The sequence below is a fragment of the Nematolebias whitei genome, chromosome 3 (genome assembly GCF_014905685.2).
Source record: "Nematolebias whitei isolate Nwh7 chromosome 3, NemWhi1, whole genome shotgun sequence".
In the NCBI taxonomy this organism is placed as follows: Eukaryota; Metazoa; Chordata; class Actinopteri; order Cyprinodontiformes; family Rivulidae; genus Nematolebias; species Nematolebias whitei.
In genome coordinates this window covers 5,632,585-5,648,338 of record NC_056500.1, presented here as the reverse complement: position 1 = coordinate 5,648,338, position 15,754 = coordinate 5,632,585, and the positions used below count along the sequence as shown (strand labels likewise).

Below are 15,754 nucleotides of genomic sequence, written 5' to 3'. Positions count from 1 at the left end.
CACACACACGTGCGGGATGTACACGTGTGTTAGCGATCAGGTTTTAGACAAGAGAGGACGTAACTGACTGGCACTTTCCCCATCTGTCAGCGCTCAATCTGAAGCTCAAAGGGAGGGGAGCACCTTTATTAAGAAGGGCTGCTCCTGTATTAATTAGACCTGGGAAGGTGGAGGCGGTGGTTGCCACGACGACCTCCCTTCAGCTTTAATTTATGTACTGACGTATGCCTTAATCAACAGGCACCTCCCTTCATTTGCTTTGGTATTCAGTTCATTACAGGAGAAGGGAGGATGAGGAGGAAGGAGGTTGGTGAGATTGCAGAGCTGCTCTCGGTCAATCAGCAGAAGTCTCAGGTTCATCCTCCTCGCAGCCAGATGGGATTTGTTTCACACTGGCATGAGATAAAGTTAGAAACGCTCCTGTCTGTAACTTTAATTATATTCTTTAGGTTTTCTTCCCCTGTCACTCTGTAATATTTAGTGTTTTTATGCACACGGGTCTTCATTCAGTGATGCAACTGTGGCTCAAAAAATGGCCCTAAAACTAACTAAAGCTGTTTATCACCTAAATGTTATATCTTGTATGTGATAACATTACAGATACCCCACTTAGTCACACAAACCCCCCTGTAAATGATTTTAGACTGGATGAGCAGCTTGGATACTTAAAGTTGGTGCATAAACAAAGTTAAAGAAGTGCATTCGCACACAGATTTACGAAAATGTGCACAAACATGTCGCTGTACACTTTTCTTTTGTACATCCCCATGCACGTGGAATAATTTCAGTTGCATGTGCAACTTGGGCTCATAAATAAATATGCAAATTAATATACATATGTGGCAGATTATTCTACTTCTTTTCTCCTAAGCATCAAATGAGTCGTCCATCTTTTATTAATCAAAGATTAGAAAGTTTTCCATGTAGAAGTTTAAAAAAAGGAAACAAAAATACTTAAATTTAAACCGTTTTACTTCCTGTATGCTGTTTCTCCTCTTCCTGCCGTCTCAGGAGCTGCTAAGCTTTACGCCTACTGGATTGTGGTGAACTTCCGTGAGGCCTACAACATGTTCGCTGTCAACGGGATCCTCTTTAACCACGAGAGCCCGAAGAGAGGTCAGTGAAATATCTTACACATGAGCGGAAAAACTGGAGAACATAAAAATATGTCCGTCATAATGAGATGTTTTTACAAATGAGCATTTCTTGTAGGGATGCATATCTCTTGTTGTCTTGTATGCCAAAGTTTGAAACATAGATATTCAATATCAGATTATTGTTTGCTCAAAAGACGTGATGGGAAAAACTCTTGGCTACTTCCATGTCTGATTTAGGCTAATTATCTGTAATGATGTCAGAGTTACAGCCATTTTTGTGTTTGATAAATGTGATTGGCTGTTGCAGACATCTTGATCTAAGTTTACTCCAAAAGGTAATTACTTATAAAATTACATCCAATTATTACTTATTGAGAGTTTCATTAAAGTCCATCAAGTAATTAATTTAAAAAAAAAATGCTAACAAACAGAAACACAAAGACACTGGTAGTAGTTGATAAAGAAATATGGAAGTATTTATTTATAACAACTTGTTTGTTTTTGGATGCCATAAAGTGAAGTGGTGTAAAGCCTCTGGCATCACTAAGCCTCACTAAAACCCACAAGTAAGCAGTAAAACATAGTCACCTGTTGTTGGACTGTGTAAAAGTATTCAATTACATGCTCTATATAAAGTCATGATTAATCACCGGTGGAGCCAGTTTTCCTATAGCCACTTCACACGCGCTCTCACACCCACTGTGACACATAGTGAGCTGGTTGTGGTCACATTTTTAATATGCGCTCCGAGCCCCGAGGGTCGCCGGCGCTGGTTTAACCCGATTTACACGCCACTGCGACTCTGAATTAACAACACATGACTGCAGCCCCAGCACCGGGCCCAGGTCAGCTGCTCAGGTGTTTATGATTTATCCCCTAATGAAGGCACTGGCCACGACCTCAGCCAAAGGTCAGAGGTGAACCAGTAAATGGGTTACCACAGATAGGATTGGTGTGGGAACTGGTGTGGGTTACTGACAGTTCAGCAAAGATGCTGTGGTCGCTTCGGAAGGGCATGAGTTGGTCAAACTGGGGGGTTTCCATTGGGATATGCACAGAAAAAATGCTTGAAAAAGAGGACACTGGGTAGATAACATAGATGTTTTTTTAGTCAAACTTCTAAATATTTTCCTTTAAATAAAGATGTAGCAACCCTTCATCCCATATTTTTATACTATGATCATCTTATGTTGAGAAATGACAGATTTGCAGGTGTTTGGGTCAAAAATAGTGTAAATTTACATTGTGTGAGATCTGTTAGTTAAAGTGCGCTTTGAGGATAACCCTCAGCTACTACATGATTATTTGTAAAATTGACTAATTTATAGCCATTTGTTGTTGTATGACCACCACAATTAAATGTTAGAGCAGATGTGGGCAACGAATGACCAGAGAGCCAAAACTACCACTTGCATTATCTCCAGCCGGTCTACTATATCCTTAACTGAAAAGAAAACCATGTTTAAATAAGTTGATGAAAACCTGAATTTTATCAAAGAAACTTTAGTCTAAATTCAACATCTTGGACAAATGCATCAAACATTTTGAATAAGATAGGCTAAAACATGAGAATTTTTGCTAATGGCGCAAGCCAACAGACACACACAGACGTGATCAAAATCATCATTGCTCTGCCCGTGCCTTTGGCAGTGGATGATAAAGTACGTGAAACTTGTAGTACTGACTACTAACCTTGAAAATAACATTATAATGCTGTCTTAGGTAGAAGAAACATTATACACTTTAATGAAATTATATAGAAGTAGACTTAGACGGCATCTGCAGCCAGTTTGTTAGGATCCACTGTGGGATGGACCTTTACAAGAGATCCTTCCTGCCTACAGCCATCAGCATCTATAACGTCTCTTAATGAAATGAGGATAACGAGTTACAACAACAAATAATTTCCCTTTGGGATTAATAAAGTATTTTTGAATTGAATTGAATTATAAGGGCAACGTTCACTGCACTCCTGATGACATGATGGCAGCCTTTAGGCTCTTTATCGTATCACTCGTTTCTGTCGTCTCATTTTGCCACTCAGTCATTTTCTTGTTCCATTCTTTGTTTTCCTCCTTTTTTCTTACAGTCAGCATTTCTCCTCTGCAGCCCACCAGGCTTTGCTCTTTTAAAAAATAAATATTTTCTATAAGTTATGGCTGTTTCTGCTCATAAAGCAGGAACGCTGAGCTGTGATGTGGCCAGATGTCCCACGGCTGCGTTGCTCAACCCAGTGTGGCGCTAGTGTTTGCTGGATTGGTTGGTGTTTACCCATTCCCCGGGGGTCCGTCATGACCCTCCTGTTGTCACACTGAGGAGGTGTTTGGTTGTGCAGCCGGCTGCTCACAGGAAGGGCTTCTTTTTATCCCTCATGACATGTTCTTCTTTGTTGGACTGTAACTGTATTTTCACTCATAATGCATGCTTTAATAACTCTTGATTAACAGCCAGTTAATAAAAAAATGTCCCTCAAGAGTTTTAATAATAAGAATAATGAAATAAATTTGTATAGCACCTTTTACGAAACTTTAAAGATGTTTAACATAGAAATTCAAACTTAAAAAACACAACACTAAATAAGAAAAAAAAAATCCAATACAAATGGCATTAATTCCAGTTCAGAGCCACGTGAAGAGTTAAATTGGATGCTTTGGTGAATAAGTAACATTTCAGTTTTTTGCTGCTTTTACGAGTTTTTATGTTCCTTTTTTGTTTGCAACAAAATTGCAGTAACAAATGGATTTTTTTTTCAGCTCTTATTTCATGAAATGTTCTGGGAGATAAAGTTAGAGAGGCCAGACTGAGATGGGTTGGATATGTCCAGAGGAGGGACAGTGGGTATGTTGGTAGAAGGATGTTAGAAATGCAGCTGCCAGGGGGAAAAAAGGGCCAAAATGAAGATATATGGATGCAGTTAGAGAGGACATGGAGGTAGTTGGAGTAGGGCAGAGGACAGAGTGAGATGGAGGAGGATGACTCACTGTGGTGATCCCTGAAGAGGGAAAAGCCAAAAGAAGAAGATTAAGAAGATGATTTCATGAAATGTTCCACGTTTTGGAAAGTTTTATTTACTTTAAAAATATTAAAATGAAGTTTGATGAATCCCATAAAAATGGAGGTCATTATACAAGTTTATTTATCAAATTGTGGGATTCCAGTGTTTTTCCTTCTGAAGCTTCCTGATTGGCAGGATGGTGCCAATGAACAGCAACTGTGGTCAATTCCTGTAATGAGCTCCAGGGGTATAAAGAACTGCTGAAGTGTTCTCTTCTTCGCTGGAATATTGGATACCAAGTGGTATTTGTGACAGCCTTCTTGTGCTTTCCTAAAAATAAAAATTATACTTATCAGATTTTCTCTGTGCCCTCCTTGTTTAATTCCTGAAAATCTCCCTGGACTTACCTGATCCCCTGTGTCTTCAAGCTGAATGCTATCCTGTACTGAACTCCTGGTACCATTTGTCTTCATACTATGCTGACCTGCTGCTCAAGTGTCCACCAGCCTGCCTTCAACCTGCCTGTCTACAGTCCACAACAGCACCTGCTACTACTTACCTTATTATCTCCTGAAGTGCTGCACAGATCAACTGTGTGGCATCATGGGATTTATGTTCAATCTGAGCCTGAAGCTGGGGAAAGTACCACAACTGTGGAAGACCTCCTGTGTGGTACCGGTACCAAAAACCAAACATCCCAAGGACCTCAGTAACTAGAGCTGGTGGCTCTGACCTCACATTTGATGAAGACACTTGAGAGGCTGGTCCTCAACCATTTGCGCCACCTGGTGAGGTCTTCTTTGGATCTGTTGCAGTTTGCCTACCGGCCTGGCATTGGGGTGGATGATGCCATCGTCTACCTCAGGCACCAAGCTCTGACCCACCTGGAGAAACCTGGAAGCACCGTGAGGATCATGTTCTTTGATTTCTCCAGTGCTTTCAACACCATCCAGCCAGGACTTCTGCAGGACAAGCTGGAGTTATCAGGAGTGAATCACCACATGTCCCAGTGGATACTGGATTACCTCACTGGACGCCCACAGTATGTGAGGACAGATGGCTGTGTCTCTGACATGCTGGTCTGCAGTACGGGGGTCCCACAGGGAACTGTGCTGGCACCGTTCCTCTTCACCCTCTACACTGCAGACTTCACCATCAACTCCCCACACTGCCATCTGCAAAAGTTCTCTGATGATTCTGCCATAGTCGGCTTCATCACAGGTGAGGACGACTCAAAGTACAGACAGCGGACTCAAGACTTTGTGGACTGGTGCCAGCAGAGCCACCTCCTGATCAACGCTGCTAAAACTAAGGAGCTGGTGGTGGATTTCCGCAGACACAGACCCACCTCACTGACCCCAGTGAACATCCAGGGAGTGAACATTGAGATCGTGGACTCTTATAAGTACCTGGGTGTTCACCTGAACAATAAACTGGACTGGTCTCACAACACTAATGCACTTTACAGGAAGGGTCAGAGCAGACTCTACCTGCTGAGGAGACTGAGGTCTTTTGGAGTGCAGGGTGTGCTCCTGAAGACCTTCTCTGACTCGGTAGTAGCATCAGCCATCTTCTATTGTGTTGTGTGTTGGAGCAGCAGCTTATCATCAGCTGAGAAGAAGCAGCTAGATAAGCTCATCAAGAAGGCCAGCTTTGTGCTTGGATGCCCCCTCGACCCAGTGCAGGTGGTGGGAGACAGAAGGACTCTAACTAAAATAACATAATTGCTGGACAATGTCTCCCACCCCATGCATGAAGCTGTTGCTGAAAATGACAGCTCATCAGTGACAGATTACTGCATCCTAAATACACAAAGGAGCGTTACTGCAGGTCCTTCCTCCCAGCAGCTGTTAGACTCTACAACCATCACTGCTCCCAACAGACTCAATAAAGATTAAATACATGCTGACCTCTGCTAAAACATACACTCTGCCTATAATACTGTACTGTAAATAGTCTGTCCTTATCAATGTTCCAACACATATTGAACATTATTATTGATATTGTTTATCTTATTTCTTTATATATTGTATTGTTTATTAACATTTAGGAGCTTTTGTGTGAAATATTTTTATCTTTTTATCTGTTGCTGCTGTTGCTGCTGTTACACTTGAATTTCCCATCCGTTGGACAATAAATGCTGTTTCTATTCTATTCTATTCTATTCTATTCTATTCTATCTCCATCCATGTTTCTATACATACCTAAAATCCTTACCTTACCACTTACCTTTTCCCAGGAGATGCTGAATTCTATTACTCTCAGTTCCTTGGCTCTGGGTGTTTATCGATGCAATTATGACAGAATGTTCCAGTAAAGGCACTACATCCCAGAGCAAGTCAGAAAATGAACATACTCATCACTCATTCACCTCACAAATTAAAAGTATTGATAAACTTGAATCCACCTTTCAAGAGATCCTTTCCTATCCCCGCAACAAACCACCAAGTCCAATCAGGGAGAACTCGGGGATATGATGTTTACTATAAACCCGAAGCTGGACATACTCCTTCCTCCATTTCCCACCTCCCAGCTGAACATCTCCTCATATACACCTACTCGTGCTTCAGACTCCCCCATAACTTACTGCTCTAACTCATCCTAAATTGCATATGTGGTTAGCACTGTGAAGGGGATTGCTCTCCCCCGGGCTCACATTTATCCACATTCATATCCAATCGAGACTCTTATGTTTTCACATTTTCTTAAAGATTTCCTACCTGTATTTAACTACCCTCTGCAGCAGGAGGAGGCAGAAAAGCATCTCTTTTCCATGAAACGGGCGGAGGTCAGTTTCTGAGCATTCCATACACTTGTAGATTACTGCAAAGAAGACAGGATGGATGAGTGTGCCTTGCAAGGTACATTTGCAAATTTGCTTTCAGAACAGCTAAAGGACCAACTTGCCACAAGAGACAGGCCACAAGATTTGGATGAATGAGTGGTAAAGGGGAAATTATTTTTACGGTGATCTGGTTTAAACCTCTATAGTGAATACAAGGTCTCATAGTTTTGTCTTTCTTGACCACAAATCTTGGCAAGGCTTTGCCTTGTAAGGTCAGCAACAGATAGAGGTTGGGAGAGAATCTGGCTAGGAATCTGTAGATGTTCCACCAAATCACTGCTGATGAGGTTTTGTTCTGCTCCGGAGTCCACAACAGCTGAAATGGGTAATTTGACTTGGTTAATCAATGGTTGTAGGCAACACTAAAGGAGAGCCAGGAGAAAAAGAAGAACTTCTCACCAATATCTCCCGGCCTACTGGTGAGAATGGCCTTGACATTTCATTGCTCACTGGACAGTGAGCAATGAAATGTGATACCTTACCCCAGCGTATACACTCTCTTGCATTTATTCGTTGTTGTCGCTTTTAAGGGGTAAGGCGAGTGCGTCCGACTTGGATAGGCAAGTGAGTGAGCATGAGGAGTTTGAATTTCTGGTGAAGGACGGAACCCAGAAGAAAAATGCAACAGAGCTTTGTAGTCCTTTTATCTCTGTCTCTCGCAAAGCCTCACTTCATCCCAAGATGAAGAACATCCTCCCATCCTTATATTTCATCAACCCCTTAACTTGGATCATTGAGAAAGACATTCAAGTGGCTTTGAGGTTAGAACTTGACCTGGGTAATGTGGGTAAGCTTTTTGTTCCCAAAGCAGTAAGGAGCAAGGTCCTAGATGGGCAACAAGATAACCTTTCACCCTGGCACTAACTGTATGCGCTCATTCACAACGAGACACTGAAATCAAGGAGTTTTTTGCTGCTTGCCCCACCTGTGCCTGTAACAAGAGTGGAAACCAACCTCCAGCTGACTTTCTACAACTCTTACCGACCCCCAATCATCCATGGTCCCACATCTCCCTGGATTTCCTCACTGAACTACCACCTTCTGAGGGTAACACGGTCATTTTTACTGTTTATTAACCTTTTTTTAACCAGGCAAATCCCAGTGAGATCACAGATCTGTTTTTCAAGGAAAGCCTGGGCCTGAAGGCAGACTAACATGCATGTTTTTGGACTGTGGGACGAAACCAGAGTACCCGGATAAAACCCATGCAAGCACGAGAAGAACATGCAAATTCCACACAGAAAGACCCCAGGTCCAACCAGGGATTTAACCAAGGACCTTCTTGCTGTGAGGCAACACAGCACAACCGTCGTGCTGCCTGTTATTGACAGGTTTTCCAAAGCTGACTATTTTGTCCCTCTCGTCAAGCTTCTTTTTGCCCTAGAAATAGCTCCTGGTTCAACACGTGTTCAGAATTCATGGCATTCCTTCGGACGTTGTTAATGACCGAGGAGCCCAATTCATCTCCTGAGTCTAGAAGGATTTCTGCTGCACTCTTGGGGCCTTATCCAGCTTGACCTTGGGATATACCCCCAGTCTAATGGCCAGAGTAAGTGATATAACCAGGAGCTGGAGGCCGCTCTCAATTGTGTGATTAACAATAACCCCTCTTCACAGAGTGTTTTTTTCTCCGCTGGAAAATCGGAAACCAACTAGTATTCATAATGACCTTTTTGTTCATTCCTAAAGATAATAATTATACTTACCAGATGTTCTCTGTGCCCTCCAAGTTTGATTCCTGAAGGATCTCCCTGGACTTACCTAATCTCCTGTGTTTTCAAGCTGAGTACTATCCTGGAACTCCTGGTACCACTTGTCTTCAACCTAAGCCGGTCTTGCTGCTCATGTGCCCGCCAGCCTGCCTTCAAACTGCCTGCCTACTGTCCTCAACAGTACCTGTTTCTGCTTACCTCATCATCTCCATATCTGCCTTCATATATACCTGGAATCCTTTGCCCTCTTCTCTGTGTCACTGGACCACCTGTAAAGAAAATATTTAATATTAATCTAATTTCAACATTACCCATCTTCCTCCTTTACAGATCTTCCAATCGTCTCCTGTAAATACCACTTGTAAAGAAACATCACTTACCTGGAGTTTTCTTCCGGTTGAGGGAGTTCTTCCTTTCCACTATTTCCTTCATGCTAGCTCAGAATGGGAGACAGCAACAAAGTGAAAATTCAATGCAATCTCTGGCTTCCTTAGGCCCTATTTACATGGACACGATGGGGGGAAATGTACGGTTTTTTTAATGTTAATTAGAGGAAAAGCTTCACGTTGACACGGTCGGTTTCTGTTTATATGCATCCGCAGGAAATAAAGCATTGAGACTTAAATGGTGAACTACAAAAAAACTTTACATTAACATCCATCCATCCTTTCATCCATCCATTATTTTTACATGTTTCTTCCTTTTGGGGTCATGGGTGTCACTGGTGCCCATATCCAGCAGTCACTGTGCAAGAGGTGGGTGACACTCTGTCCATCACAGGGACATGGAGACAAACGTGACAAACAACCATTCACTTGCTCACTCTCACCTAGAGACAATTTAGAGTTACCAATCAGCCTAATGTGCATGTTTTTGGTCTGTGAGTGGAAACTGGAGTGCCCAGAGAAAACCCACGCATGCACTGAGAGAACATGCAAACTCCACCCAGAAAGGTCCCTGGCCAGGATTCGATCTGGAAAAAGCTCTATCTACTGAGCCACCATGCCACTTTTATGGTAACAGCAATAGAAAAAAAGCATATCGTATGTCTTAGTTTCTGTGGGAAACCAGGTAATATGAGGTGGACCTTTCATTTTTAATTTCCATAGGCTTTAAGATGATTCCCCATTATAAGTAGTGGATAAAATAATATGAATATAGTTACCGATTCACAAATTATTCACAAATTCCTGTTGATGAGTTATTCTCCTCCATGGCAAATTACTTTAGTCCAAATATGTTTTTGGAGGTTTTGTAAGTCAACCACTTTCAATTGTTTGATAAAATAGCAAATAATATCAACAACCTTGGATATTGCGCATATATATATATATATATATAAAACAGAGAAAAAATACTTATTATAACAGTACAATCTACAAATTGGCAAGAATAAAAAGTTTGTTTGTGGTTTTTTTTTCACTGATGCATCATATCAACTTGTTGCAAATCATCATGTCATTGTATAAATAAAGGTTGAATGAATGAATTTGTCATCACTCCTGCTGTCAGCCACACATTGAACATTTTTATTTAGTTTTTTATTACCCTGCGCCTGCTTAGTAACATGTTTTTTACAAATAATTAATTACGTACATGTTTTCTATAATGCAGTAATGAGATCCCTAATGCCACTTGCTCAAACGTCACTTCATCTGCCCAACACATACAAAAAAATGCAAATAATTTGCTTTTTTTCTCCCAGAAAAATCTGCTTGAGGCTAAAATGAGCCAATTTTGGTCATGTTGTGGCTGCTGGCTGCAGAGAAAAGTGTAAAGCTCCCACCATGAGATTACAGAAAAAATTCTGTCTTTTAAATATTTCAGGATAACTTAATCTTAGAAGGAATGTGTTTCTGGTTTCTCTTACCGTTCTTATAAACATGTTAACACTCTGCCAACAAACAGATGGTTTTCATTGTTCTACAGCAAAAACGTCTAAATTGAACAGTCGTCAAAAAAATAAAATAAAATAACCCGGTGTAAATCCAGCTCAAAGCAAAACAAACAGAAGCTCGTATCTGAAAACTGTCTGGTTAGCTTAGCTGTTAGCCATAACAAACATTTCTCCCCATGAGTCTGTTGAGAGGGATTAGCATTAGCCGTGGTGCTAAATAGACAATATATTTCTGTGACATATGAGGTAGCACAGTCCACCAATCTCTTGGAAAGTGGGATCAGCAGTGAAACTTGTGCACATAGCTAGATCTTGTATTTATTTGTTCATTTTATTCAACAAACACGCAGCTCCTGAAGACCTCAAAAAATGTAATTTGACCGTGAACAACCAAAGCCAAATTTAATTTATAGTTATTAACACTTTATTGGCTACAATAAATATGCACATTTAGTTTTATTTGTATTGATGCTACTGACCAGTTCCAGTTGTAGGTTTATCCTCTGGTTTATTTAGGGAAGGACATCAATCTCTGCTCCCTCAGAGCTCTGTGGTTCATGCTTGGAAGTACAGAATAATATACGGTTAGACCAGGAGAGAAGAACAGTTAGTGTTGGGGAAGTCAGAATAACACTGCCAAAGTCAATGCTGCCCCTTTAAACACACATACAGCTGCTCAACCTCTGCATGCCTTGGATTCATCTTTCTGCTTTTGTTGAGATTGAGTCCAAAAGGTCAGATTGCATGATAGATTTGTAAGTTGATCTGTTTTCTGTTTATTGAAAAGGTTATTTTCAAAGGAATCCTCGGGTGGGAGTGATCTGGTGAATGGATTTCACAGAGATTTCATGGGAACCCAATGCTGAGGTGGTGCTTTTTGATTTTGGTTTCATTTGGTGTTGATGAGAAAAGGGCTTAAAGAGCATAGCCTAAACATCAGCTGAACTTTGGCCAGGTGAAAAGGATAAAAAATAAAATAAAAAAAATACAATAAAGTTAATGGAATCCTCTCATTTTTTTTTACCTTCCCCATGCTTGTTTCATGAGCCAACACAAATCCTTATTTTTTTACTCAGCCTACTTGAGTTTCATACATTTTACTTTTTACTTGTACCTATTGCTACCGTTCAATCAGTGTTTGTTGTCCCAGATCACCAAGGTTACCAAGTATCTTGATGACTGAGTGCTCACTTTGAGTGGCATGATTGCACAAGTTGAGAACACTACGGTGTGTCATTGAATCTTTGTGCGCTCCACCAGAGCTCTGCAGGAGGAAAAATGAGCCTGAAGTTGTTGTTCTCCAGAAGGGATTCCTTCATTTGGGGCTGGTACAGTTTTTATACCCAGTCCTTTCACTGACCTGTTGCTAATTATCCTTTTTAGCTGCAACGTTCTTAATCTTATCACTTATGTTCACAGCATTTTGTATCACAATCGGCTGGTGCTGGTGAACCCAGTGGTGCAAGCAAGCAGGCCAAGAAGAGCTGACAGGGCAGCAAAACCAACATAGAATGATCAGGGGGTACACACGATATAGACTGGTCATCACCAGTGAACATAAGAAAATGCCAGGACAAGGACTAACACAGAGACACAGACTTATATACAGAAAACACCAATTAGACAAAGTGAAGGCACCTGTGAGTAATCACAGATGCCAAAGATAGACAGAGGATGCAAGACATAAACACGACACAAGATGGAGCTAGATACTAAAGAAACACAAACCCTATAAAGATAGAAACAGAGGATCGGAGGAACACAGACATAAACACAACACCAGAGACAAAACCAAAACTCCTATAGTTTGTTGCCGATGTATCAACTTTTTATACGCCCGTGAAAAGACGGACATATTATGTTATCGTCTCACTATGACCGTCTGACCATCTAAACTTTCTATTGTCCTAGCCATAACTTCTGATCTGTTCAAGATAATTTAATGAACCTTGATACACCTATACATCATTACAAGACAGTGTTGTGTACTCTTTTCATCACCCCAGCTCCAAGGTGAAGGTCATAAATCTAGGTCAAAGTTGAATAAAGAACTTAGCTTGTCTGGATCATAACTTCTGATCCGCTCAAGATAACTTAACAAAACTTCATACAAATGTTTACCACCGCTTAGAAGGTGTGTCACATAATCTTTTCATCCCCCCGGCTCTAAGGTCAAGTTCTTAAATCAAGGTCAAATATTATACATGTTCTTTTTTTGTCCATGACATTGCTATAAATTGCTGTGTTGCTGTGTAAAAATTAATAATGTATATATTTTAGTAGTATTTTTGACTAATTTGACCAGCTATAGTTGGAATCACAGGTCTTTGTCTATTGTCTTGTGGGCTAAAGTTAAAATATTTTTGGAGCCTTTTTTTTTTGCATCATGACTTTTTAAACTGGAGATGCTTTCAAGCACAGTTTCTTCTTGAACCTTCAGTTCTGTAATGAGGAAGTGGTGTTTTCACTTGCCTGGAACAAGTTGTACCATCTCCCTTTGCACACTGAATGCCCACACAATCTTTTCAGGTAACTTTTCTGGACTTTGTCTTATGTTTTGCAACCTAACAGCTTTGCATCACTTTTTTTGTTACTTCCCCACCCGCCCTGTCAGTTGAGTCAGCTCCGAATGAGGGCAGCAGTTCTACAGGTGTGAATAGACGCTTTGTTGGCTGAGCAGAGTGCATGACCTGCGTTGGACGTGATTCAAATATTCTCTCCTCGTTGAAGCTCCAGAGATCATTTAGAGTATGAATTGTGCAATACCAGCGATGGCAGACACTAACAGTCGAGATGGAATTTAGCCAACACATACCCCCCCCCCCAACCCATCGAAGTCTCTTCCTGCAAAATCGCTCAATATTCCTGCTAGCCAGGTATTTTTCTCATAAGTCCATGCAGATAAAGAGGATGTGCACGAGATGAGTATGCATTAATTTTGATGCAAACGAGTCCTTTGAGGGGTGACTTAAATCTTAAAAAGGAGTGGAGTTGGAAATTAGGAGTTATATTTTTCACTTTAACTACCACAAAGGTTCGCTGCCCAAGACCATTTTTCAAAGACAGAGCAGAGTTTGCAGTTCTGGTTGAAATCAGGCGTGTAAATATGTGAAACCAAGGCGTTTCTATGACAACAGTGTACCATTTAAAGTAATGTTGTGACAATTTTTTTTCATTTTCTATCTTTGAAATATAGCCTGAGCAGACAAACCTATATCAGAAATGACGCAAATTTCTGGATTTTATCAGGGTTACTCATCAAAGCAGTCTGAATTACTAAGCCATTCCATACTTTTACTGAGAAAAAAAAGATCTTTGTAACTTCATCAGTGTCCCTTTAGAAAAGCTATGCACGGTGACGACAAAAAAAAACCCATAAGCTAGTTTTGAACTGGAAAAAATAAGTTGGCAGTGGAAGGAAGTGAATGTTCTACCTGTGCAAATATAGCATCAAACATTAACTTGATAAATAGATTGCATGATTCAAGGTTTGCTTCTTTATAACTTTAAAATGTATAGCTTTTCAGTTTTTCCAGAGCTAATGTGCCATTCAGCTGCACCACAACCACACAATATGTCTTCAGAATAAATGCTGCAGAGGACAGATCTGAATAAATCACACTGTGGTTCAGTCTCAGTAAATGTGCATAAATAGACTGACAGACAGTAATATAAATGAGCGTGACTCAGACATTTTGAGGTCTGGGTGTGTAAGGTATAAGCCTTCACACAGTTTAAGGCTTTATAAGACATCTTTTTTTACCGGCATGGCTCGAACAACAGGATCTGTTGAGTACCCGGGGCCTCTTGTGCTAAAATCTCCTCAAATCCGCAGTCCCTTTCCTTCCTCCCCCAGACCCAGCCCCCCCAGCTGACAGCTCCTGTCCCCATCCTGTCTTAGCTCACATGGCCTGGCAATGGATGGGAGACATCTCCATACATTTCTCATCACCCTCATTCTCCTCCTTTTCCTCCCCACACTTGGACTCAGCTGTGCCAATGAAGCTTATGTGCTGCACTTTTCCTGTTGCTCCTTTGGCCAATAAATGAAAAGGAAAGGTGGAAAAAAGAAGAAGAAGAAGCAGTTGTGTGAGAGTGAAGTAGAGAAAGTGAGTGAGTGTCATTTTCTGGCATGGGTTTTGCTGTCTGCTCAGTTTTCACGGCCCGCGGTTTTATTAGACTTTCCGCCAGGCTGCGGGCGAGGTTAAACGGCCACCGCTGCCCCGTTTGGGCTCAGAACCTCCTGTCAGCTCCCCTCTCAGTTCCCCTCGCCCGTCTCCACCCCCTCCTTCTGGCTGTCCCAGAGTGCCGCTGCCAGTAAAGGAAACACATTAACACCAGCGCCTGTAACAGAGCGGGCTTTGTCCAAGGCCAGGCGGGCTCGTCCATTAGCCCCACGCTCCGCTCCACGCTGCACCAATTAGAGATGGCAGGGCGCTGAGCCACTCTAAACAGAGGTGTGAGCTTTACAAGGAGACTACAGGTGTGCTCAGGGGGAAATAATAGACTTTATTACTGATTGGTGTACTGTGCTACACCTTGTACCCCTGACACCTTTTTTAAAAGCCAAATGGGCTTTACAGGGTTCAGACGACCTGCGTTTAACCTGCAAACTCAAATTAGCTTTGGATGTTGGATCAAATCAAGCCTCAGCTTTTAATTTACTTTAGTCACCAGACTTAGCTCTTGATGCAATGCTTTGGTTCAGTTGCAACACATAGGACTGCCCATGATATTTTTTTTTCTCAATTCTAATTAAAAAAAAAAAAAAAAAGCTCAACACAGATGTTTTAAACTTGACACCCCTGCTATAAATACGTTTGATTTAATGTGTTTTTTGGGGAGGACTGTATTTAATTAAACACAGATTCAGAAAATTTTGTTAAATATCTAAAGGGAACATTTGTTTTAAATATATCACAGTTTAAAAAATTTAACACGATTAAACTTGGCATTTTTAATTAAAATTTTGGTGTGACGTTACAATAAGGCTCCCCTTATATATATATACTAATAAATAGTTTAGAGATATGTTATTAATTAATCTGTAAACACTTTATACATCATTAATAACTTCTTATTATGCATTAATTAAGGGTGACAGAGAGACAAAACTGACCAGTATCTTGCCAAATAGCGAGCCAAATCTGTTCACCTATATATTCCATCTAGAGTTGTTATATTAAACATTTCTGATGCTTGTAAGCA

The 15,754-nt window shown here is 40.9% G+C and overlaps 1 protein-coding gene across 1 annotated transcript in view; it reads left to right on the top strand.

The window, feature by feature from the left end:
* Window positions 1-15,754, top strand: part of gmds (GDP-mannose 4,6-dehydratase) — a 320,644-nt gene that overhangs the window by 73,515 nt on the left and 231,375 nt on the right. The window contains exon 6 of the mRNA XM_037697811.1: window positions 1,012-1,116. Within this exon, the coding sequence (XP_037553739.1) occupies window positions 1,012-1,116 (105 nt within the window). The remainder of the gene's footprint in view (window positions 1-1,011; window positions 1,117-15,754) is intronic.